Genomic DNA, 22,440 nt, shown 5'->3' with positions numbered 1-22,440 from the left:
GCGCCGCCGGCCCGTCCCGAGCCATCCCGACCCGTCCCGTCCCGTCCCATCCCGGTCCGTCCCGGCCCATCCCGGCCATGGCACGCCTGCCGCTGCTGCTGGCGCTGGGGCTGGGGCTGGGGCTGGGGCTGGGGCTGGCCGCCAAGTCCCCGTACCAGCAGGTCCTGCAGCACAGCCGCCTCCGCGGTCGCCAGCACGGGTAAGCGGCCGCTGCGCGCCCCCGGGGCGAGAAGGGGAAAGGGGAGAGGGGGAAAAAAAATAATAAAACACCCCCAAAACTTTTTTTTTTTTTTTTTCGGGGTTCGAGGCTCCGGTTACTTCGCTGTGCTCTGCCCGAGGGCTTCCCACCCCCGGGGGCTTTTCCTTCCTTTCCCTTTCTTCCTTTCCTTCAGGGTGCTTCATGCTCCGGAGGTCGTTTTAGACTGCTCTTTATCAGTTTATCCCCGTGAGAGGGATAAAAAAATCCTCAGATTTTCACTTAAGCACTTCGTGGAAGGAGTTCTTCTTTTCAAGAGTTTACAGAAAAAGAAAGAAAATTGGTTCAGTGGCAGAGGGGTGTCTGTGGAGTAAGCACCAACTTGCTCTTTAAGTCCTGAAAGTCTTCCTGAGCAAAGTAATCCCTTATTTAATTGCATGCCTTCAGAGATAAGGAACACCCCCAAAATGCAGGTAGACATCTCTGTATGTCTCTGTGTTACGGGCTGTGTGGTTTGACTCTTTTTATTGGTAGGTGGAGAGCTACCCAGCTGTTAGCGGCTGCCCCCGCCGCTTTTAGACTGTATCAGGAATAGGCAGAGTGAGACGATGACAGACGCTTCAGCTGGCTTTTGTCTCTGGCGGTGCTGACATTGAGCTGCAGCTTCCATTTAAATGGGCTGCTGAGGGTAGGGTCACGAATCGCGTTGTAAAAAAAAACAGGCTGAAATATTGCAATTTGATATGTTACCTGGCAGGGCTCCAGGTCAGCCTCTTTCAAGAAGGGGAGCACTGTTTGGGTATCTCACCGGACGGAGAACCTTACAGGCAAATTCTGAGCGGATGCCTATCGCTAAAATCTCAGTGACGAAAGGATTGCAGGGATTTGCACACAAATACAGTGCCGTTATCCATCTGTACACGATCTGAAATAAAGTAAATATCCTATTCTGCCGGTATCCCCGGTGTAAATCAGTGCAGCTGTGTCTGAAGAGCAGCCTGTTGGTCCCTGTGCCATCACGGGAGGCACGGGCTGGGATGTGAACCCACTCCCTGCTGGTGCCTGAGAGCTGCGGGAGGCGTTGGTATGGCAGGGTTACAGATGAGAAGTTCTGCTGAGATAAACCCGGCAGAGCTGACAGCAGCACTTGGCTCTCTTTCCGATGGAGAGAGCAATTTATCCCGAGCGAGTTTTTAAACTAAGTTCTGAACGCTGATTAATGATGTGTCAAAGGGACACGGCAACAGAAAAGCAGCCCAAAAAGCTCTGGGATGTGAGGCGTGTTGTTTTGCTGGCAGCAAGGAGCTCCGGAGGGATGTGTAAGCAGGAATGCCACCCTTTCTGCTCTGAGCATCCCCCCGCACCATCAATGCTCCCATTGAGCTGGGAACGAGTTGGGTGGCAGGGCTTGGCTCTGCAGCAAAACTCGTACAGCTTAATTGTTTTTAAGTGAATCAGCTCAGGTGCTGGGGAGCGAGATGAGAAGCATGTGGGGAGGAGTATGAAGATAGAAATCTGGGTGCGTGGGTGCAGTCACGGCAGGGAGATGCTGAGGGACTGAGGGGTCATACGGGGGTCCTGCTCTTCAGTGCCCCTTCCCGAGGGCTGCCCCTGCCCCGGCAGCTCCCAGCTGCTGCCTGCCAAGGGGAAAGCTTCAGATGCGGGCGAACAATGGGCGGTTTTATCCGCGAGTCAGCTGGGAACGGCATGGCAGAGGTGATGAACTCCGACGAGGAGCGGGGAGAGTGTTGACAAATTCATTTCAAGCCAGACTGGGCAAAGCACCAGAACAGGCACGGTGGGGAGCCGCTACTACAGCTTGCCTGTGGGAATCATTGATAACGCGGCCCTCAGGGGGATTGCTCTGCATGGGGTTAAAACGGAGAAGATTTTCCCAAAAAGTCAGCGAGCAGCTCGGCGGCGCCGGGTCCCAGGCAGGGAGGATGGGGCAAAGCAGGAGGTTTGGGGCTGCCCAGGGGTTTTCTTGGCAAGCTGCTCCCAGGGATAGGGGGGAAGTGATCAAACAAGTCCTTCAGTAGCCAGGCTTGTCAAGACGAATATTAGAGGGATTGTCCACTGCCGTCAGCCAGACACTGAAATCGAGGCAAGATTTGGAATTTCAGTGTAATTGGAACCACATTTCGGCGCGCCGGGGCCGGAGGAGCTGAGGTGGGCTGAGTCACTGAGCACAGACGTGTCTCTCAGCCGGGGTTTGGTGTGGAAGTTACTGAGCCGCTGCCAGCTTGCACCAGCTGAAAGTTTGGCTTTGTGATTTCTACCTTTTTTTTTTCAGTAGATTCTTTCTCCTTGTCCCTCACCGTATGTATAGGAAGGGAAATAAATGCTTTCATGCAGCAGCAACCTACCCTGACTGGGTAGGGCAGTAACAAGGGATGCAGTGAGCCTAATTCCTCGATGTCCCACGGGCAACCAATTTGTCCCTTGTGGTAGTGTCAGGGCCTGGCAGGGTCAAATCCTGCCAACCGCAGGGCTCAGCTGCAGTCACATCAGCAAATGCCTGTTGAAGGCAAGCCAAGCTAAGGCTGACACTGGATTTAACCAACATACAGGAGACCCTCATTAATTCGCACTAAGGATGGGCAGGGTGACCAGTTTGAGAGACCTGGGTTTGGGATGCTGGTGCAAAGCAAACACGCCTGCAGGAGGCCTTGGCAGTGGGCTGCAGAGCCTGCTTTGGGTGGCTGGGGCAGGCGAGTGGCAGTGTCCCAGCCAAATGGGGACAAGCTGCTGTCTGCTTCCCGAAGGAGGTCAGCGAGACCTCCACAGCAGCAGCTCCGTGCCCCATCCAGGAGTTGTGCCTTGGAAGGTAGAGCAGAGCACTTCCGAAGTGATGTTTTATATATTTTACTCATTTATTTTCCCCTTATCATTCTGGCAGCCAATGCTGCTCATGCTTTCTGTGCTGCTGCCACAATCCGAGAATGGTTTTAGTGCTAGGAAGCCAGGGGCAGTTGGGCCGAGCATCTGCAGTGTTTTGGGGCATTTGCTGCACCTCTGTTTGAAGCCCAGGTCAATAAAATCACATCTCAAGGCCCCTGCCTTGCCCACACCCGCGGCCAGAGCTGCTGGCACGTGAGTCACAGCGGGTGGCAACTGGAAATGGTGAGCTGGGAATGGTGTGCTGGCCAAAAACGCGAGCCAGCTCCTGTCTGACCACAGCTTTGCTCCCCGTGGCACCGCTTCTTCGACAGCTGGAAGGCTGCTGCCAGCTTCTGCTGGGGCAAATCACACGGGTGGTGCTGAGCGTGGGTCTCCCTGGTGGGCTAGCAGCGATCGGTGCCTCTCAGGCTGAGGTCCTACAGCCGCCAAGCGTAGTGCATCGAGGCCGTGGCGGGCAGTGCCGCTTGCTCGTCTTCCCGTTCAGTAGCTCACGTCTGTGTCCACCACAGGCTGAGTCTGTTGGACAGCAAAAGTGCCCATCTTGGTTTTGGTGCTGATAAATATGTCCTTTTTTTTAGGTCCTAAACAATAAAATAACGGGCTTGGGGGGAAATATTTGAATTATTGCAGAAATTTATTGGGTTACACTTAGGTCTCTAAATTAGAAGTTGGTGTTCACCATAGAAATCACAACTGAACTACTATCTTTAACTCAATTCCTTTATATTTTGGGGAGGGGTGGAACATGGAGGGAAGCCAAGCTTTGCATTCAGTGAAGGAAGATATAACATCGCGGAGTGGAGGGAGGTAGAGAGGTCTCTTTCACCCTTTTCCTTCACTTTGACACCTGGAAAGTCAGCTCGCAGCTCCGAGTTCCCTTCGCCGCACCCGCGGTGGGGCTCTCCGGGCTCTCAGACCCTCCTCTGCTCTGTCCCTCCCTGCAGCCCCAACGTCTGCGCGGTGCAGAAGCTGATCGGCACGAACAGGAAATACTTCACGAACTGCAAGCAGTGGTACCAGAGGAAGATCTGCGGGAAGTCAACGTAAGTACTCGGGAGCCCTCCGGGGTCACCCCAAGACCCGAGCGGAGCTGGGGAAGCAAACGGTGCGACAGACACTGGGTGAACTTATATTGTGTGTGCGCTAAGGGTTGCTTTGGCCTTTCGCTACCAAAGAAAAAATTGTGTCTTGTTTTTCTCCCAATGACAAACAACGATTCTGAAACGCTTGGATGTTAAGCATGGAAAATACCATGTAAATTCAAACCCTGGCGATTTATTCTGATTGCATTTCTGTATATGTTGTATAGCTCTTGATGCTGTGATGAAGCGTGGTCCAGATGGTTTCTGGTACTTAGCTGTGCCTCTCTCACTGCTAGGCCCAATGCTGCCTAGCTGGAAAAAAAATAAAAGAAAAAAAAGAAAAAAAGGCAACCCGGAGCTGATGGTTATTGGAGAAAACACAAAATTCATCTACATGTGTTTTCTTTGGAAGAGGAGACAGAAATAAGGGGAAAGAAGTGTCAGTTTTAGCCAGCACTCTCTGATGACTCCACCAGGAAAGCTAATTACACTTGCAGGCCAATTCCACATCTAAGATCGCAAACAAAAATATTCAAGTAGCTGTCGCGTAGCGTAGCCGTGCGGGGAGCCTCGGGACGTTCCTCTGAGCGATGCAGTCAGCAGATAATCGCGTGCCTGACTCCCTGCCAGGCTGTAGAGCAGCACGGGGGGAGCTTTCTCCTTGGTGTAGGCCAGCCAGGGCTCTCGGGGATGTTTGCTGGCCCCAGCCCCACGGCTCTCAGCTGGCTTTGGGGTCTCCGCAATGGGTCGCAGGAGGTGGCGGCCCCTCGACCACGCACCGTCCCTCCTCAGACAGCAAAAGCTGCAAGGAAAGTCCAGGAGATTTCTTCTAGGCCGAAATCACAGGCTGCAAGAAACCGCTGATCTGGGACAAACAGCAGAAATCAGCCGGTGCGCGGCTGGTGTGGTCCAATGTAAATCGTAACTGGATCTATAGGAACATGCTGTTCTTTACTGCGGATTAAATGAGCCATGTTTGTGAAGTAAACAGCAGGTCTTTAGCCGTGGTGAGCTGGGCTGCCTTTGTTGGTTTAGCTGTGCTTGCTGGCTAAAAGATTGAGGCTCGTGCGTCTTGTGCTGGTGTTGTGAGGAGGGAGGTAAAATTGTCCTGTGCGTGGCCTTTCATTGTTCTACCCGTGAGTTCGTCTCAAACAAGGCAGTGCTGTAATTCAGGAGGATGCATTGCAGGACGTACCATGTGTTGGGCAGGTTTCTCTTAAGTCCAATTTTCTTTGTAAAAAAGAGAGAAAGGCAATATTGTAAAAAGAAACAAACACCCTCCTCCAAACCCTAATTCTAAAAAAAAACATAAAATCCGGATGTGATAAGATTCTCACATCCATTTAAATGGATGATTAGAGTTCAGAATCTCATCTTGGTTGAATAGTGGCATTTTTTTTAACATAAAATGGACCAGTTTATGGCATGGCCATGTGGTATCGTTGTTGCCCCTTCAGATAGCAGAGCAGCATGGCAGGCCTCCAAACAAAATGAGACTGCTGTGGACATGGGGTGGCTTTGCTGCTCCACCCCAGGCTTGCTTCAGCTCGGAAGCAGATCAGAAACTAAACCTCAAGCAACCCACGTGTGCAGCTGTATTTGGCAGAAACAATTCAGCCGCTTATCTCCAGAAGGAGCCGGGAGGACTGGCATCTGGCTGTACCTCCAGGTTTTGTCTGGGGAGTTGGGGTGGTCTCTTCCAACCTCTCTTGCTCTGCTTTTCCCCAAATGTCTTCTCCAGTGACGCGCTGCTGAGAATGAAGCATACACACCATTAACCTGTGTGTTAACCTATGAGATAATGTTCCCATTATCCACGGGATTAGCTCACCATTCTTCACTTCGCATCATCTCAACAATGGGTTTTACTGTCTTTTCCTCTTTTCCTAGTCACTTTGGAGCCTGTGCCTTACTTTGCCCTTTCGCAGTGCTTGTGCAGAACAAAGGACACGTGTCTTGACTCAGATTTTCCGGAGGACCCCGGGACAGCTCTGATTACAGGCGTTTGCCGGTGATGGCTCCCGCTGGACGTGGTGCTCCCGGCGTCTGGAAGCAATCAGGAGCCGGTCGGGATGTTAGGTGTTATGCTGAAGCAATCAGACTCCTACAGCAGTGTCAGGGTCTGGTGCTGCTCCATCCTTGGTGCCTGGGCTCCCAGGAGAGTGCATGGGCACAGTCCATGGTGCTCAGCATAAACCCCCAAAACTGGCCCTCTGCTTGGGGCTGGGAGAGCCTCTGAGGACACCAGATGTCTTTAAATCCCAGAAAGAGTCAGGATTTGGCACGGTTGGTGTGCTTGGGTTCTACTTTTGGAGGCTGGATCCACTCCTGCAGTCCTGCACGGGACCTCATGCCCATCTCCCACCAGAGCTGGTGCACCTGTGGATAAGCATGGTCTTTTCTCTCCTCTTCCAAAAAGGGTTTTTCCTCCTCTGAGAGGAGCAATCCTGGGTTAGGAGATGCTTGACCCATCTCATCTACTTCACTTTTGACCCATTATCCTCTTTATTTGCTTAAAGGGTCAGTGATGCCACAGGTTGGAAGTGAGTTGCAGATGTAAATACCCGTCTCTAGGAAGATAGCTTTGACTGCTTTGATTTTTGATTTATTTCTGGCTCTGAGTTGTGTTTCAAACAGGTAGCAGGGAGGGAAGTCAGCGAGAGAGAAGGTATCACAGAGAAGCAAAGTGAGCTCCCGCAGAGCTGGCTGGGAGAAGGGGAACTCAGCCTTGAGAAAGAAGGGCAGAAATGTTGCTGCGAACCGACAGCAGTAAGGCATAGGATGCTCCTAGGATGGTGGCATCCTGTGCCCAGGGACATGCAGTGACACGAGAGGCTCGGAAGTGCTTAGCCTTTGGTCTTGTCCCCACGTGCATGACCCTTCAGTGCCTGCTCCAGGCTCACTCACAGGGCCCCTGGGGTGCAGAGGAGCGGTGTCCAGAAAAAAATCCAGAAAGAAATCAGCTATGGCTGGAAGCATGAGACTTGGTGCTGAGGCTCTGCACACTGGCTTCTTGATGGGCATCTTTGGGTCCATTGGGATGCAGTGCGCCGCTGGAGCTGGATGTGCGCGATGGAAAATCCAACTCATGCATCAGAAGGGGACTCCCACCTCTTTATCTGCTTTTCTTTTTCCTCTGTTTTTCTTCTCTTTGCTAAAGTATTGGCTCACACGGTTAGGGAGAAATTAGATCAAGGATTTATGTACATTTTATCATTGCATTACTTTCTGATGAAGTGAGATAAGGCAGTTGGCAAGAAGTCCGACACTGCTTTGATTTTAATGAGCACTGAAACAAGATTGTTTTGGTAATTAGGTAATTTTCCACTGTTGGCTATTCCAAGGCCCAAGAAATAGTTTATTTAGGGTATATTCTCATAGTTGCGCCTGTGCTTTATATTTTTCTGTCTCCCTTACACACTGGACTCATTCTTCTAGAAGAGGGGGTTGCAGTTGATTGCCTCCCACATGCGCTCTTTTTGTGTAGTGGACAAGGCAACAACCTCCTCCTTTTTTTCTCTCTCTTTTTTTTTTTTTTTTTTTATTTCCTTCTAGCAATAACTAGTAGCAGTAAGTTGCCCCTTAGTACTTTCTTTTTCTTTTCCCCTTGTGCTTTTTTTTTTTTTTTGGTCTGATTTACTTTCCTCTATTCAGGAAAAAATATGAGCCCTGGCACTCTTTTTGCAAAAACGAAACATATGGGACTTATTACAGGAAATTATTACAAATGGATCTTTATTCACTAATATATGCCTTAGCTTGTTTTTATTACCTTGAAAAATGCACTTAGATTTTAATTTCAGGCCCTAAGAATGCAGCGGTGGTGAGACAATGGCTAATAAAAAGCAGGGAGCTTGCTTCTGCACCAGGACGCGGGGACGTTTAGCAGTACAGTGTTTCTAAACACTTGGCTTGGCTTTTGTGCTGAATCTGCTGCCTGGCTGGGGAGCGTTTAGGGCTTTATCCCATCACTGTTTGCCCCCTGCCGTTAAGAGCAGCCCCCCGGCTGAGGCACTGATCCTGAGCACGCAGCTCCTCCGGTGCTGCCTGCCCAGCGGTGTAGGGGAGCGCAGGTGGGGCGATGTCTCCATACAGGGCTGTGCTGTGGGGCATCCTTTGCCCTCTGGTCCCACTCCTGGTGCAGCCCAAGCCCGTGGACAGCAGGGCCAGGTTAGCCACCTCTGGCATGGGAAAGCTCCTCTCTGCTGGGGCTCACGGAGGAGCACGTGTTACAGGAGCAGCCATGCTCCTGTGTGGAGGTGGAGGGTACCAAGTCCTGAAAATGAGGTGGAGCAGCCTTCAGCCATGGCCATGCTGCTCCCTGGGGGCTGGATGTCTTTGGGTGGTCTTGTGCTTTCACCAAGGCACTGCCACAGGAGACCAGTGGCTGAAGCTGAAGATGTTTTCACGATCCCTGGGACTGGCTCCTTGTAGGCGCAAACGCTTGGCTGAGCACCTCTCAGTTCACCTGGCCATTTGCAGAAGCTTTCTAGTACTCAGAAAGCTTTTATTTACTTATTTGTTTGTTAAAATAAATAAATAAAAAAATCACAGTTGAGATCATACAGGACAGGATGGGAAGTAGGAACAAGAAGGTGAGGGTGGGAATGGTGGTGCACGGAGCCAGACGGTGCTGGTAGGTCAGCTTCAGAGACTGGAGCCTGTGCCGACCCCATAACTGGCCTTGGTGCTTCTTGCCACTGGCTTCCCTGGTGGGGTGGTGCCGGAGATGGTCCCTCACCCCCCAAAATAATAAAAAATCTGGCGGTGTGGTCCCTGCATCCCATCCCACTGCTCTTGCCCTGCTACTGGAGCAGCATCAGCCCTGAGCCCGCGTGCGCCCCGTCCTGCTCCTCCTCGCAGCTCATTAATCTCTGATCGATCTATAAATACGCCTTCTAAAGCCCACGTCAGCACTCAGGAATTATTTATGCTGAACTCTGCAATGATTTCTTTTTAATCAGCTCGTCGTCTTTGATTACAGGTCTGAACCGAGGGAACTGTCTAGACTGGATTTAGTTTCTAGGTTGAAAAAAAGAAAAATCGGAGGTCGGGGAGGGAAGTGGTGGGGGGAGAAAGTGTGTGTTTCTAATGAACACGAGCTGGGGGCTGGGGAAAGTGGAGCAGCAGGGTGTTAAGATCTCCAGTAGTCAAAGGAAGGGATTGCTTTAGGCAAGCTCTTTCCCACATGGAATATATAATGTCTAGACAATCAGTCTGGGTTTGCTTTGTAATTCTCCTAGGAAGCCGTGACACAGAATTTATTTGCTTCTGTCACAGAAAAGCAGGTATTTGTTTCACTTACTGGCTCTTAATTACCCTGAAGAATTCCCTCTTAAACCCCAGGCATTTCCACTGTTTGTTAACAGTGTTAAAATGATGACAAATATCTGGAGTTTGAGGATTTTCCTTTCTCTTTGAGCGAGGATGCTGAGGCTCAGCACTACAGCACCGGGCTTGTCTCGAATCCAGCCAGGAGCACAGAGGAAAGGCTTGTCTTTGGGAGAAACATCTAGTGCCTCGCTGCCCCAGCCCATCTATCAAATGCCCTTGGTTCTTTCACACCAAGCAATAAGTGAAAGAAACCCCTGTGAAAAATAAACAGGCAACTTCTGTTTTTATTATTATTTTTTTTCCTGTTTGTATGGAAACGTTTTCCCTATAAAGGGCAGCTTTGAGAATCAGATGGCTTCCATTTCCCACCGAGCTGCGGACAATGGGTGCAGCATTCAGGCAGCTCGTGCTTCTTTAGCATCTGACACCCTTGGGGCTCCCCGTGTCCCCAGGAGGGGCCCCGACCCCTGTCCCCTGTTAGCAAAGCCAGGGGTGCAGCATCACCCCCTGGGGTGCCCACGTAGGAACAAGCATCACCAGTAAAGTCCTCCTTGCAGGGCTTATTCCATGTCCTGGGGTCAGGGCATCCAAGACCAGAGGTGTCCCTTTGCCTCCAGGCCTGTCATGCCAGCTTTGCTCTAAACAAGTGAATATTTGCTGGTGGTAGACAAGAATGGGGTGAAACGCAGGGGGATGCTTGGTGGGTTTGTAGGGCAGCTGCACTGGAGCTGCAGTGTGCTGCCCAAACCGTGATCGGTTGTACACTGGGAGAACCCCAAATCCTCCCGAGGAAGGGGAACTCGATGACTTGGACTCCCCCTGAAAATAAGTAAATAATTCAGATATATTGGATATTTTGGTCTCTGCCTTGCCTCTTCTTTGTGCTGTGTAGGTCCTGATTCGAGCTTGTGCTGCACTCGCTGCCGTGCTCAGCTCGTCTGCTGGGACCGTGGCATCGGTCTCCAGCCCCTGTTTGTACAGGGACTGACAAAGTGGCTGGGCAAGTGTGGTTTTGAAAATAAATTGTCTGTTTTTGTTCTGTGGGGAAGTTGGCAACACGCAGCCCTGGAGGCGATAAAAATTGTGGTTTGCCTTTTGTTCAAGTGTGTGTTTCTAAGGAAGGCGCTGCTTCGGAAACCTCACCACACAGGGGTGAGCGCAGACAGGGCTGTAGCTAACAGGGGAAAAGCAGCGAGGAGCTATCAGTTAATCTGCCGTATCCATCTCTTGTTCCAGAGTAATCAGCTACGAGTGCTGTCCTGGATATGAAAAAGTTCCTGGAGAGAAAGGCTGCCCAGCTGGTAAAGACATCTGACATTTTTTACACTTCTTAAAATTACGCCTCGGCCCACTGAGGGGAAATATTAGAAAACTGCTCAAAGTGGATTTGATTTTTGCAACTTGTGCGCAAGATTGCTTTGAACGAGTGAAAAATGGACTGAGTGGAGCACCAGCTGAGTGCCAGCTCAGCTCCAAAGCATGCAGAAAGTCCCAGACAACTTAAAAACCTCGGATATAATTAAAGTCAATCAAGCACGGGAGGGCTGTGGGGAATTACCCAGTCCAACAAGTAATAGAGCTGTGTTGGAAACGCAATGCAAGGTAGCGATAAAGCAGCAGGCAGTTCTGCCAGTCTCTGCTCATTTCTGTTTTGGCAAGGGTGAGCTGAGCAGAATTTCATTTAATAGCAAATACAGCTCAGCTGCCGGCGGTTTGGTGGCTCTGTTCCTGCACCACGGGGCTGCAGCGAGCAGCAGTGTGTATCGGGCCAGGTACGCAGAGTTAAGAGTCTGCTTTTCCCCCGTTCACATCCACATAGATGCAGGGTGACTCCAGCAAAACCCGCAGAGTAGATCTGGGATTACACCGCTGTGACTGAGGTCGGCACTGTCGGCCGTGCAGAGCAGGGTGAGCGGTGTGTCGGGAACATAACCTTCTCTTCTTGCAGCGCTGCCACTTTCAAACATCTACGAAACCCTGGGCGTTGTTGGCTCTGCCACCACGCAGCTCTACTCCGACCGGTCTAACCTACGGCCAGAAATCGAAGGACCTGGAAGTTTTACGATTTTTGCCCCAAGTAACGAGGCCTGGGCTTCCTTGTCTGCTGTAAGATATAACTCCTCTTCGTTCCCCTCTTCCTCCGGCTTTCTGATCGGGGTCTGCAGGGGTCTGATGCCAGCCCCAGCTGTCAGAACAGGCATGGTCCTGATGCGGGGAGAGCTGTGAGTTTCCGAGATGGGGATCACTGTCCTGGTCCATCAGCCTCAGAGCCTGATTTCTGAACGAGCCCAGCACTGGAGAGAGGTGTGCATGCTCCCCAGTGGGTGGACGTAGAAATCACCTCATTAAGTTTTCCCTATTTCTTAATGTCAGATATTGCACTAAGAGCACAGCAAAGGGACTTTCCATCCCTTTCATTATTTTTCTGGCTGGCCCCTACTTTACCACTCCGGTTGTTCTTACTAACTGGTACAAGCAGCCAGTCCCAACTGGAGCCTCTGCAAACCTGCAGCCTCCATGCATCAGTGAGTTCCCCTTCTCTGCTGCATCTACATCTCCTTAACATCGGGTTTGATTTTCTCACTCTGTGTCTTGTGAAATTCCCACTCCTGAAATTGGCACCGCTGTCCTCCGATGCGCCAAACGGAGGGAGCATCCCCGTGAATGCAGTGACCACACTCCGGACCTTGCTGCCAGTGCCCATCTGTCTTGCAAGGCCAGGGCCTCCAGAGCTGCTAGCTGCTGCCTGAAGGCCAAAGATGCAGTTTTATGGAAGTTAGAGCTGTCCTGGTGCCATGAGGTTCAGTACCGGGACTCTCCCCACCAACAGGCTCAGCACTGAAAAATGATTTTTGCTGATTTTCAGGAAACGCTGGACTCCTTGGTCAGCAATGTCAACATCGAGCTGCTCAACGCCCTCCGCTACCACATGGTGAACAAAAGGGTCCTCACAGATGACCTGAAGCATGGGACAACGCTTAACTCCATGTACCAGAACCTGCCTATCCAGATTCACCACTATCCCAACGGGGTAAGGTGTTTGCATCAAACCTGCCCACCAGGGGCTTCCTTTTCTGCTGCCTTGCACCTCTGCACTGTCCACAGACCTCCAGGACTATGTAATGCTTAGGCTGAAAACTCCTGATTCGGGATAGATGGTCAGAAAGAGCTTGAAAAGAATATTTATAAGAGGCTAGTTTCAGAGATGCTGTTGCAGGGAAGTTGCCCGTGTTGCTGTGTAACACTGTGACTGGGGAAGTGCTTGGTGTTGCATATTTTCTTAGGGTAGACAAAACCAGTGATTACTTTCAAAGCTCTTTAAACATGATACCACTCAAATGGTTTTTGATAGAGCATTCTCATTCTTTATGTGATTTTTTTTTTTTCTTTTTTAGGAAACCACATTTTGGCTCCTGCTGCTTCAATATTATAGCGCTCACTGCGTTTGAAATAGAAAAGCAGCAGTGGCTGCCCTACCTTCTTGTTTCAGTGCACTTAATGTCCCCGGCGTCTTTCCCTTTGCAGATTGTGACCGTGAACTGTGCCAGGCTTTTGAAAGCCGACCACCACGCCACCAACGGGGTGGTCCATGTCATTGACAAAGTCATCTCCACCACCACCAACAACATTCAGCACATCGTCGAGACTGAGGAAAGCCTGGAAACCCTTCGGGTGAGTCTAACCCACGTGTGCTCCAGGGATCCCTAAAGATATTCACTTATCCCTTTCCCAGTGAAGCTTGTCAGTGCCTGAGTGCTGTGACTAAAGCTGCTGATAAAATCCTTGTACCAATAGAAGTTATTTTACTTTAGGAAGAGATGTTTTTGGTATCTGTGCAAGCAGGGATTTGTGAGAATAGCTGTCACCCTGCTACTGTTGTCAGTAAAACGATGTAGACAGTGTCTGGCTCCTCACTGTTGTATCAGAAACTTGGCCTTAGGACATGTTAACTCTTCAGCTTTGATGAATATCAACTTATTTGCTTTGGAATTTGCCAAGTTAATGAAAAAAGTAGAAAGGAGAGGGATTCTGCAGTGCGGTCTGGTCTGAATTATTCACTGGAACTACCATGACCCTTTCCAGGCATATCAGGGTATTCAAGCTGGCTCCGAGGCTGGCCAAAAAAAGGCTCTTGTACTCAGATTTTTGGAGCACAAGAGAACCACAAGGCCAGGCCAAATTTATAAAGGGACCAAAGTGCTGAAAGAAGCTATTCAGGATTTTTGTAAGAGTTCTGAAATTCTAAAAGCTGTAATAAATCTGGCTCTCAGTGACTGCCTGGACAAAGCTGCTGACCTTTGCATTCTGGCTGGACGTGTTTTACCCTCTCTCCTCATTTCTCTGAAGGCTGCTGTGGCTGCTTCTGACCTCAACAGCTTGCTGGAAAGCGAAGGGCAGTACACGCTTCTGGCTCCAACCAACGAAGCCTTTGAGAAGATCCCACGAGAGACCCTGAACCGGATCCTGGGGGACCCCGAAGCCCTGAGGGGTAAGCGCCTGTTTGCCAAGGCCAGAAGAGAGCTCTGCACTTCTTTTAAATTCCTTTTTGAATAGCTCTGTGCTGCTCCTTGACACGATCTGACAAAGCTGCAGTAAACACACTTGGCAGCTTCCATCTTTTAAAACCAGACAGCCCAGAGCTCTTGGGATGAAAGCGTGTAGACGTGGCACAGGTACCAGATTTGGAGCAGGGAGCCGGAGCAGTCCCCTTTCTTTAGCATTCCTGCCTGTGATGCTGATTTCTATCCACCTAAAGACAGAAGAGAACTTATCAGCGTAGCTTCCCCTGACAAATGAGTCGAACGACCACACAAAGTTGACAAGTGTACAAGAATTATTCTTTTGGAACACTTCATTTCACAGGCTGCTGAATTAAAGCCAGCACGATCTGAAGTGACTGCGCATCCCTTAGGGTAGAGCCCTGTGCAAGCCATCCAGTGCAAAGCCCCTTTGAAGCGGGCCCTAAATCTGCAGTAACTTCATGATTGACTTTTCCAGCTCACTAAGGCACTCGCTTCTCTCGCAGACCTGCTGAACCACCACATCCTGAAGTCAGCCATGTGTGCTGAGGCCATCATCGCTGGGCTCACGATGGAGACGCTGGAAGGGACCACCTTGGATGTGGGCTGCAGTGGGGAAGAGCTGACCCTCAACGGGAAGCCCATCATTGCCAACAAGGACATCCTGGCTACTAACGGCGTTGTACATTTTGTTAATGAGCTGCTGATCCCCGACTCAGGTATTGGTGGCTCCTTGCATCTCTTTGTGTTGCCTTTCTTTTGTTGATTATTCTTTTTGACAAAGAAGTAATGGATTTAGAGGGCATAGGAATTTTGTAGGAATGGATGAATTGCCTTTAATGAAAGGTTACTATGCATTACTTTACGTATTTATTTATTTTTTCCAGCTAAGACCCTGTTTGAGTTGGCCCAAGAATCTGAAGTGTCTGAGTCCATGAACCTTTTCAGACAAGCTGGGCTCAGTTCTCATCTAACAGGCAACGAGCGAGTGACCCTCCTTGCCCCAGTGAACGACGTATTCAAAGGTAAACTGGGGAGTCAATCCCTCTCTCCTATCAGTGTGGGCCACAGATCCGCCTCAGACAGTTTCTCTTTGGCTGAGTTTCAGTGTGCAAACATGCAAGCTCTCCCTCAAATGCCTCAGCTACAGACAGGGGCATGTAGCTTCAAAATTAAAATCCGGTGTGGGTAATGATCTGTGTTTGGATGTTTTTAGTGTCTCTGGTCATTTTCAGTGAATCACTGCTTGTTTCCACGCTTTTTTTTTGCTGCAGATAAACCTGTCTCTGTTGACAGCAACATGAAAAACTTGCTTCTGAACCACATTGTTAAAGATCAGCTCTCCTCTAAATACCTTTACCATGGGCAGAAATTGCAGACGCTGGGTGACAAGGAGCTGAGAGTTTTTGTGTACCGCAACGTAAGTGCCTGCTGGCTGTGCTCTGGGTGGGATCTCCAGCGTGTGGGGAGCCCCCGTCTGGGTGGGGGTCTGGCCTCAGCCTCTTAAAACCAGGTGAATTTCTCAAAATTGGTCAGTTTAACCACTGCCTCTAAATGACCAGTTCATTGTGAGCAGGACCTGGGGGCTAAGTTGTTTTTTCTTATCCCTTATCGTAAGTAATAAGTATTCTGTAGGCTGAACATCTTGTAGTGGCACAGTTAACATGAAAAAAGGGTAAATGAGCATTATGAAATGTGTAAATATCCCGTTTTCAAAGCACATACACGTAGCACATGAGGTTGTTTTTCTGCGATTGTGTTTGCAGAACCTGTGTATTGAAAATGCCTGCATTGCTGCCCATGACAAGAGAGGAAGGTTTGGGACCCTGTTCAGTGTGGACAAAATGCTGACCCCACCAACTGGCTCCGTGATGGATGTTCTCAAGGCAGACCATCGCTTCAGGTGACCTTTCTGCTCTTCCTAGGTGCCAGCTAGGAGCAGAGGAGCTGCTGTTCCGCTTTCTATTTGTTATTCTATTTACTATGGATCGTAGTCATGACTACATATATATATATATATTTTTACATGGGAACATTACCCAAAACCACGCTCTCATTCTTAAATTATAGGGAGTGAGACTTAAGTAACCTTTCATTGAAGTGTGAGCCAAGAGTGTGTGGTCTCCTTGTGAGCACATTTAAAGCCAGCTCTGCTGTCAGTACTGCTGTGGCCAAGCCTCTGTGTCTCCTCACTAGCCTCTCTGTCCCCAAAGATTCAGGATCCTCAGCTTGCTCTGCCATTTCTCAGATGCTCTGGTTGGACCTCACGGGATCGTTTCCTACCCGATCAACATTTGGGTTAATTGATTTTGCAGGATTTTGCAGTTATAACTTCACAACTCTCTTGAACACGAGAGGCTATTGATCAAAGACCAACAGATGTAGTTTGTGGTGAAGTCACCAAAGTTGTACGTTTGCTTGCCTTGCAGTACGTTGGTGGCTGCTATCCAGTCTGCAGGCCTAACGGAGAACCTGAACAGGCCAGGTACCTACACGGTGTTTGCTCCAACAAACGAAGCTTTCCGAGCCATGCCGCAAGGGGAACTGAACAAACTAATGGGTGAGCATTTTTAGAGCATTCGGGTGAACAGCTGCTGTGTATTATTGGCATGATACCGGAGGAATGGCTCAGTTTGTCTGCCGTATTCTTTGAGTCTGTCTCCTGGGAGCATGGACATGCTACACAATGGGTTAGGATAAGCCCTAGCCAGCGGAAAGCTGAGGATGTACAGAAAGGGGTGGCACTGAGCTCTCTCACAAAGTGTGGGCATGGGTTTATACTTCCCTTGTGCTTGTGTGTGCTACGAAATGTTTGGTCTGTGTGCTATGAAATTCCGGTCAGGGATGAGAGCAGTGAAAATGGACATCAGTCACACAGGATCAGGGTATCTGAAGTAAGTTTTACAAATAGAAAACACGGCCCGCATTCAGACTCAAGCCACACTGTACGGAATTTCACTACTAAAAGGATGGAGCTGTTGTTCCATCTATTTGTTCATGGACAAAGCAGGAAGTCCAACCTGATCCAGAGAAGACAACAAATATTCTGGTCTAGCATAAACAGAGACCAATATCCTGAAAAGCACAGACATGCAGGCTGGTTGTGGAAAAAAAAGAAAAGCATGGGAATGTTTAATAACCCTCTTCAGGATAAGCTGCAGGATTTTTTTTTTTTTTTTCTTCATGTTGGAAAATGGCTGTGGTTGGAAACAATGCCAGGTATTTGAGTGCAATGTCTTCTCGTCATTAAGGCCCAACCAAACATTGACGTCATAATTTGTGGAGCATCTGCCCATGGTGGCTGGTTATCCTTTTAAGTGCATGAACGAGGAATTGGTAATATCAGCCTGCACACCCAGCCTAGTGATTAATGTATAAATATTTCAGGGCTGTTCTGTAGCTATTATAAACGGCTGCAGGAATGAAGCATCCCAGATGTGGGCACTTCAGATGTTCTTGTTTTTTTCACAAAAATATTTAGCTTATGCTTCTGATGAAGAAGTGAATCATGCTGGTGAGGATACGTAGTGTGAACTGTGGCCATGATAAAAAAATGGTAATGGAAAAAAAGCTCACAGGGTGTTCAGATAGGGGCAGCAAAACAAGAAGTCCACCTTGCTTGTAGCTTCTCTGGTTGCTTATCTGAAGGCCAGTTTTTGCACTAGCTGTTCCCTATCGCCCATCTCTGGGTTTTGCTCTGGGTTTTAGTCACAGCCTCTAAAGGAGAACACGGAGTGGGGCTGCTGGCCCATGCTGTTCAATCACTGCCTCTTCTGGAAAATAGGTGGTGAAGGGGAAGCCTCTTATCTTCCTGAGACCTGGTTCAAGCACAGCTGGAAGAGTAGAGAGAGACTCAGTGAGCTGGGAATCAAGCCGACAGTCTGTAAACCATCAGTGACATCTCTCCTGCACTCTTCCCCTTCCTAGCCAGGAATCATGCCATGTGAAGTGTCATCGGTGTTGGTGAAAATAGTGATGTTTGCAAGTGCAGGGTGCTCTATTTCACATAAGTGATTTTTTTTTCTTTGTTTTTTTTTGTCTTCAAACTTCCTTGGGAAGTGAAAGCAGCAACAGGAGAAAGTTTCATATAATGCACAGTAAGAAAAAGCATAGACTGGATAACCAGTAAATAGGGATTTCACATATAGGGCAGGGTTGATGTGTGCCAAGGTGGGACACTGGGAGACCATCCTTCCTGGACTTGCTGGGATCCTGACGTGCACAGGCAGGCACAGCCCCCATGTCCTATCCTGCTCCAACCAAGGTGCTTCTGATCAGTCTTTTTAATTTCACATCGATTCCTCGCCCTTTATGAAGTTACGGTATTTCCACGTAATGTCATTCCAGCACATGCAATACGGGAAGTGAGCCCTGACGCTGTTTCACAAATGTGCATGATTTTTTTCCCCCCCAGGTAACGCCAAGGAGCTTGGCAACATCCTCCGGTTCCACATGGCCGATGAGATCCTGGTGAGCGGCGCGGTCAGCGCGCTCGTGAGGCTGAAGTCCATGCAGGGAGACAAACTGGAAGTCAGCGCCGTGAGTCACTGCCTCTGCTCTGTGTTTAGATGTCTGTGTCAGGGAGCAAAGAATGTCTGTGCTCATGTGGGTGCTATGGGAACCTCTTCTGAACGCGTGCATGGCCCCCACAGCAGTGTTTTTGGGGCTGTAGTGGAGAGACTCTTGCCATGTATCCAATTCAGAGAGTTGGCAGCCTTGAAATGTGGTTTTCTTCAGCTTTCTCCCCAGAAGACCAATTGTAAATGATTTCCAGGAGCTGTTATAAATTTAACTCTGAGTCATGGGGAAAAAAACACATAAATAAATTAGATGTATAGCTTGTTCAGATAACACGTCTTTTTTAGCATAATGAAAATGATCTCTGCATGGGCTCCCCTAGCACAGCAGGATTTATTTAGATGCATAATTTTATCTCAGAAATTCTACACTACATTAAGAGAATGCAGGATCCCCTACTGAGGAAAAAAATATATATATTTCAGAGAATAAATAACTCGTGGCCCGCTCTTTGCACAAGGAAGAAAAAGCAGGACAAAAAAGGAAAGGCTGGTGCTCCAAAGTGCATCGAGTTGGCCAGCTCGTGTGCCAGGCTCCTGCCACGTCCAGCCCTGAGCTGCTCACTCCTGCCACTATCTCTGTAGCAGTCCCTCTCTGTGCAAGCAGCAGCACTGGGATGCTGATGGAAGGGCTCTGCCACGGCAGCACAGCACTCCCTCCCACCCAGCCCACGTAGGGAATCTGTGCTCCGAAACCTGCTGGCCACTCGGGGGCTGACGGCTCCAGCTGTCGTTTGGTGTTATGCCCTTCTCAATTGGCAAGAGAGAGGAAAAGATGAAAATGCCCACAGCCAGCCAGCAATGAATGAATGCAAAGTGAGGGTGTGAGGGTTTTCTTTTTTTAGGCAAAATTGGAAAGCACTGATGACAAAAGTTTCTCATTTTCTCCTTTTTTTTTTTTTTTCTTCTCCTGAACAGAAAAACCACATAATACACGTCAACAAGGAGCCTGTTGCAGAGAGCGATATCATGGCCACGAACGGTGTGATTCACGCCGTCAACTCCGTCTTGCAGCCTCAGGGTAGGTCGTGGTTGGGATGCTCAGAGCTGCACCACCAGGGCAGCACCACCGCCACAAACCCCTCTCATTTAACATGAGCAGCAGCAAGGAGCTGAGCAGACGGGGCAGGAGGGGCTGCGTGCTGCAGCTGGCTGGGCTGGCTCGGGTTTGGAGCCGTGGCCTCGTCTTGGTCCCAGCTTGCATCATGTCTGTCCTTGCCTGGGGAGGGAGAGGTGACACGTGGCAATTCCTTCAGTTTATTGAGGAGGATTAATCTGTTACGGGGTTCTCAGCACATGCTCTGAAATGGTACCTATATACCTGCATACCTCGTAATTTCAGTGCTGTCTCTGTCCCACCCTTAGCTTCACGGCCGCAAGAAAGAGGTGACGAGCCTGCAGATCCCGCGTTAGAAATCTTCAAACAGGCATCTGCATTATCTAAGGTAAAAAACAAAGCCCAAAACTCTGTCATTGTACAACTACAGAAATTACATTTTGGTAATAGTGATCTGAAGATAAAGTCACATTCAGGTTTTGACCTCCAAAGAGAGTAAGCAGCTGTGTTTCATGGACTGATCAATCCTCTCTTCTTTTGCCATTAAATAATAAAGAAATAATGCTTTTTGCAACATGAGGCCTACAGTTTGCAGCACACCATAGATGCAGCCTTGGCACATTGCTGTGTCAACCCCAGTACTGCCTATGGCACCGAAGGGTCGTTCATCCATCCCACTCTCAGCACTTCTGACAGTGTCAGGATGAGAACTAGCAGGTACCGAATAAGACTCCCCAAATTTCAGCAACAGAGGCTTTCTTCTATTAAAGCCATCGTGAGTCGCAGGTCGGACAGATGCCACAGGGGAGGCAGCTTGGTTCTGCTCCTAGACTCCAGCCCAGCACCTTCCAGGACAGCTTTTGGAGACTAAGGTTGAACATAGTGACATGTAAATCATCTTATAGCTGTCGGAGATTTATTGTAATTATTCAATCTTTATATTTTCTTTCCATGCAGGTTTCTCAAAGGAATCCTCGACTAGGTAAGGCAACTTCCTGAGCGTGTTTCTAATTTCTATCCTATGTCCTGCCCCTTAAAGAAAAGTCTATTCTGGTGTCTTGTGGCAAGCAAGACACAGCATAGCTGGGAGGGGATGGTGTCTGTGTGTCTGTCCAACCCACCTCGTTCTTCTCCTTCACAGCTCCCGTCTACTCCAGGCTACTAGCAAAGATGAAGGAGAACTCGGGCGGGTTCTGAGCTGCAGCCAGCGCCTCCATCCGACCCGCCCTGCTGAACGCTACAGGGAAAAAACCAAATATCACCCTTAAATTTATTGTTGTTTCCAGTGAAATGGATAGGAAAAACTAAAAGCCATATATATATGTATATATTTTAAGACCGTTTTTATTTGTTTTTGACCTTAAAGTTCCCCCACTGAGGATAGGTTTTTGTTTGTTTTTGTTCGTTTTGTTTTTACAAAGTAGTCGTTAATTTGCAGTTTTTCACATACCCAGTTTAGGGCTTGATCCCTACAATGCACAAGGGCAGGGGCTTAATTCAGCGCTGCTCCAGAAGCACGGGAAGATGCCCAGAGCTTGCCTTGGGGCCACCTCACTCGGGGACACCGAAGGAGGATGGATTAAAGCCCCTCTTCCAGGTTCCCGTCTCTGGGAATTCAGGCTCCCAAAGTGGGAAGCCAGGTGTGAGCTCACTGAAAACCCTCCTCCAAACCAGGGCCAGAAATGGGAAATTCGGGCCAGAATGACTTGTGTGTGCTCAGCTCTCTGGGCAAATGCGTCACTCAGGACTGATTGTATGTCTGGTGGTTGCTTTGGAGGAAGTAAATTTGTTGAATTCACTAGCGGTATCCAAGCAATACATATATACATGCGAAACAAACATTGTTTTCCTTCTTCCCCTGTGTTTTAAAAGTCTACCACACAATTCTGAATTGAAGGCTTTTAACAAAAGCCTCTCTATTGACATTGAGGAAACTGCATAATTATAAGCTATGGTTTGAAACATTCTCTCTTTTTCTTTTTTCCTTTTTTCTTTTTTTTTTTCTTTTTTTCTTTTTTCATTTTTTTTTTTTTAAATTGGGTTGTTTATTGTCTATGGGTTTTAACTGTGCTGCCTTTTATTCACAAAAGAAGATTGAAAGGAGAGTTCTCCCTGGCAGAAGCCTTCCAGTAAATGGTTCATTTGTAATAATGGTTGTTTTTTTTTTAATAAAAAAAATAAAAATAAAATCAAAAATATAAATATGAGACGCGATGGTAATGCTTGGTTTTGTTTGTTTGTGTGTAATTGCTTGATGGTGCAGTTTGACCACCTGAGGAAGGGGTTGTTGTGGGGCACATCAGACCTAACAGTGAACGTCCCTCTTCTCTCATCCCGGGCTTACATCTTTTTTTGGGTTGAAAAAAAAATAAAAAAAGAAAAAAAAATAAATGTATTAAGGGCAAAATTAAAAAATAAAATAAAATAAAAATCCAGATTGTTTTGGCCACCCTGGCTGAGAAACACGCCTTTTCTTCCATTAAAAGCCCAAATTGAAATGCCATATGTAAGCTATCAGCATAATTCAAATGTGTGAAAAATAACCAGCTTCTTTTATTTCCCCTCCCCAACCTCTCATCTCTTTATTTTTCTGCTGTGGCTCAGCCCTGTGTTAGGTAAGCCCTGGGAGGTGATGGGGAACATCTTGGGCCACCTGTCCCAGGAACGTCAGGAAGAAGGGCTGCATCAGAGGGGCAGGCTCCTGGGGGAGGCTCAGCTCTTTGTAATTAGGACAATCAATTATTGATTCTTACAAAAGCCTGAGAGAGAGAAA

General features: G+C 48.7%; 1 protein-coding gene across 1 annotated transcript; it reads left to right on the top strand.

Annotated features, from left to right (window-relative positions):
• The first annotated feature begins 15 nt into the window (after nucleotides 1–15).
• Nucleotides 16–21,629, top strand: TGFBI (transforming growth factor beta induced). The gene is made up of 17 exons (XM_035338725.1): nucleotides 16–199; nucleotides 4,042–4,140; nucleotides 10,750–10,814; nucleotides 11,462–11,619; nucleotides 12,380–12,544; nucleotides 13,039–13,185; nucleotides 13,861–14,002; nucleotides 14,540–14,752; nucleotides 14,921–15,058; nucleotides 15,308–15,453; nucleotides 15,800–15,936; nucleotides 16,463–16,593; nucleotides 18,448–18,572; nucleotides 19,529–19,631; nucleotides 19,976–20,055; nucleotides 20,625–20,649; nucleotides 20,809–21,629. Exons 1-17 carry the CDS (start codon nucleotides 78–80, stop codon nucleotides 20,862–20,864), a joined length of 2,052 nt encoding a protein of 683 aa, XP_035194616.1. The 5' UTR covers nucleotides 16–77; the 3' UTR covers nucleotides 20,865–21,629.
• Nucleotides 21,630–22,440: the final 811 nt, after the last annotated feature.

This window comes from Oxyura jamaicensis, chromosome 13 (assembly GCF_011077185.1).
Source record: "Oxyura jamaicensis isolate SHBP4307 breed ruddy duck chromosome 13, BPBGC_Ojam_1.0, whole genome shotgun sequence".
Lineage (NCBI taxonomy): Eukaryota > Metazoa > Chordata > Aves > Anseriformes > Anatidae > Oxyura > Oxyura jamaicensis.
Note: the sequence above shows the minus strand (reverse complement) of the source record. Positions and strands in the feature narration are given on the sequence as shown.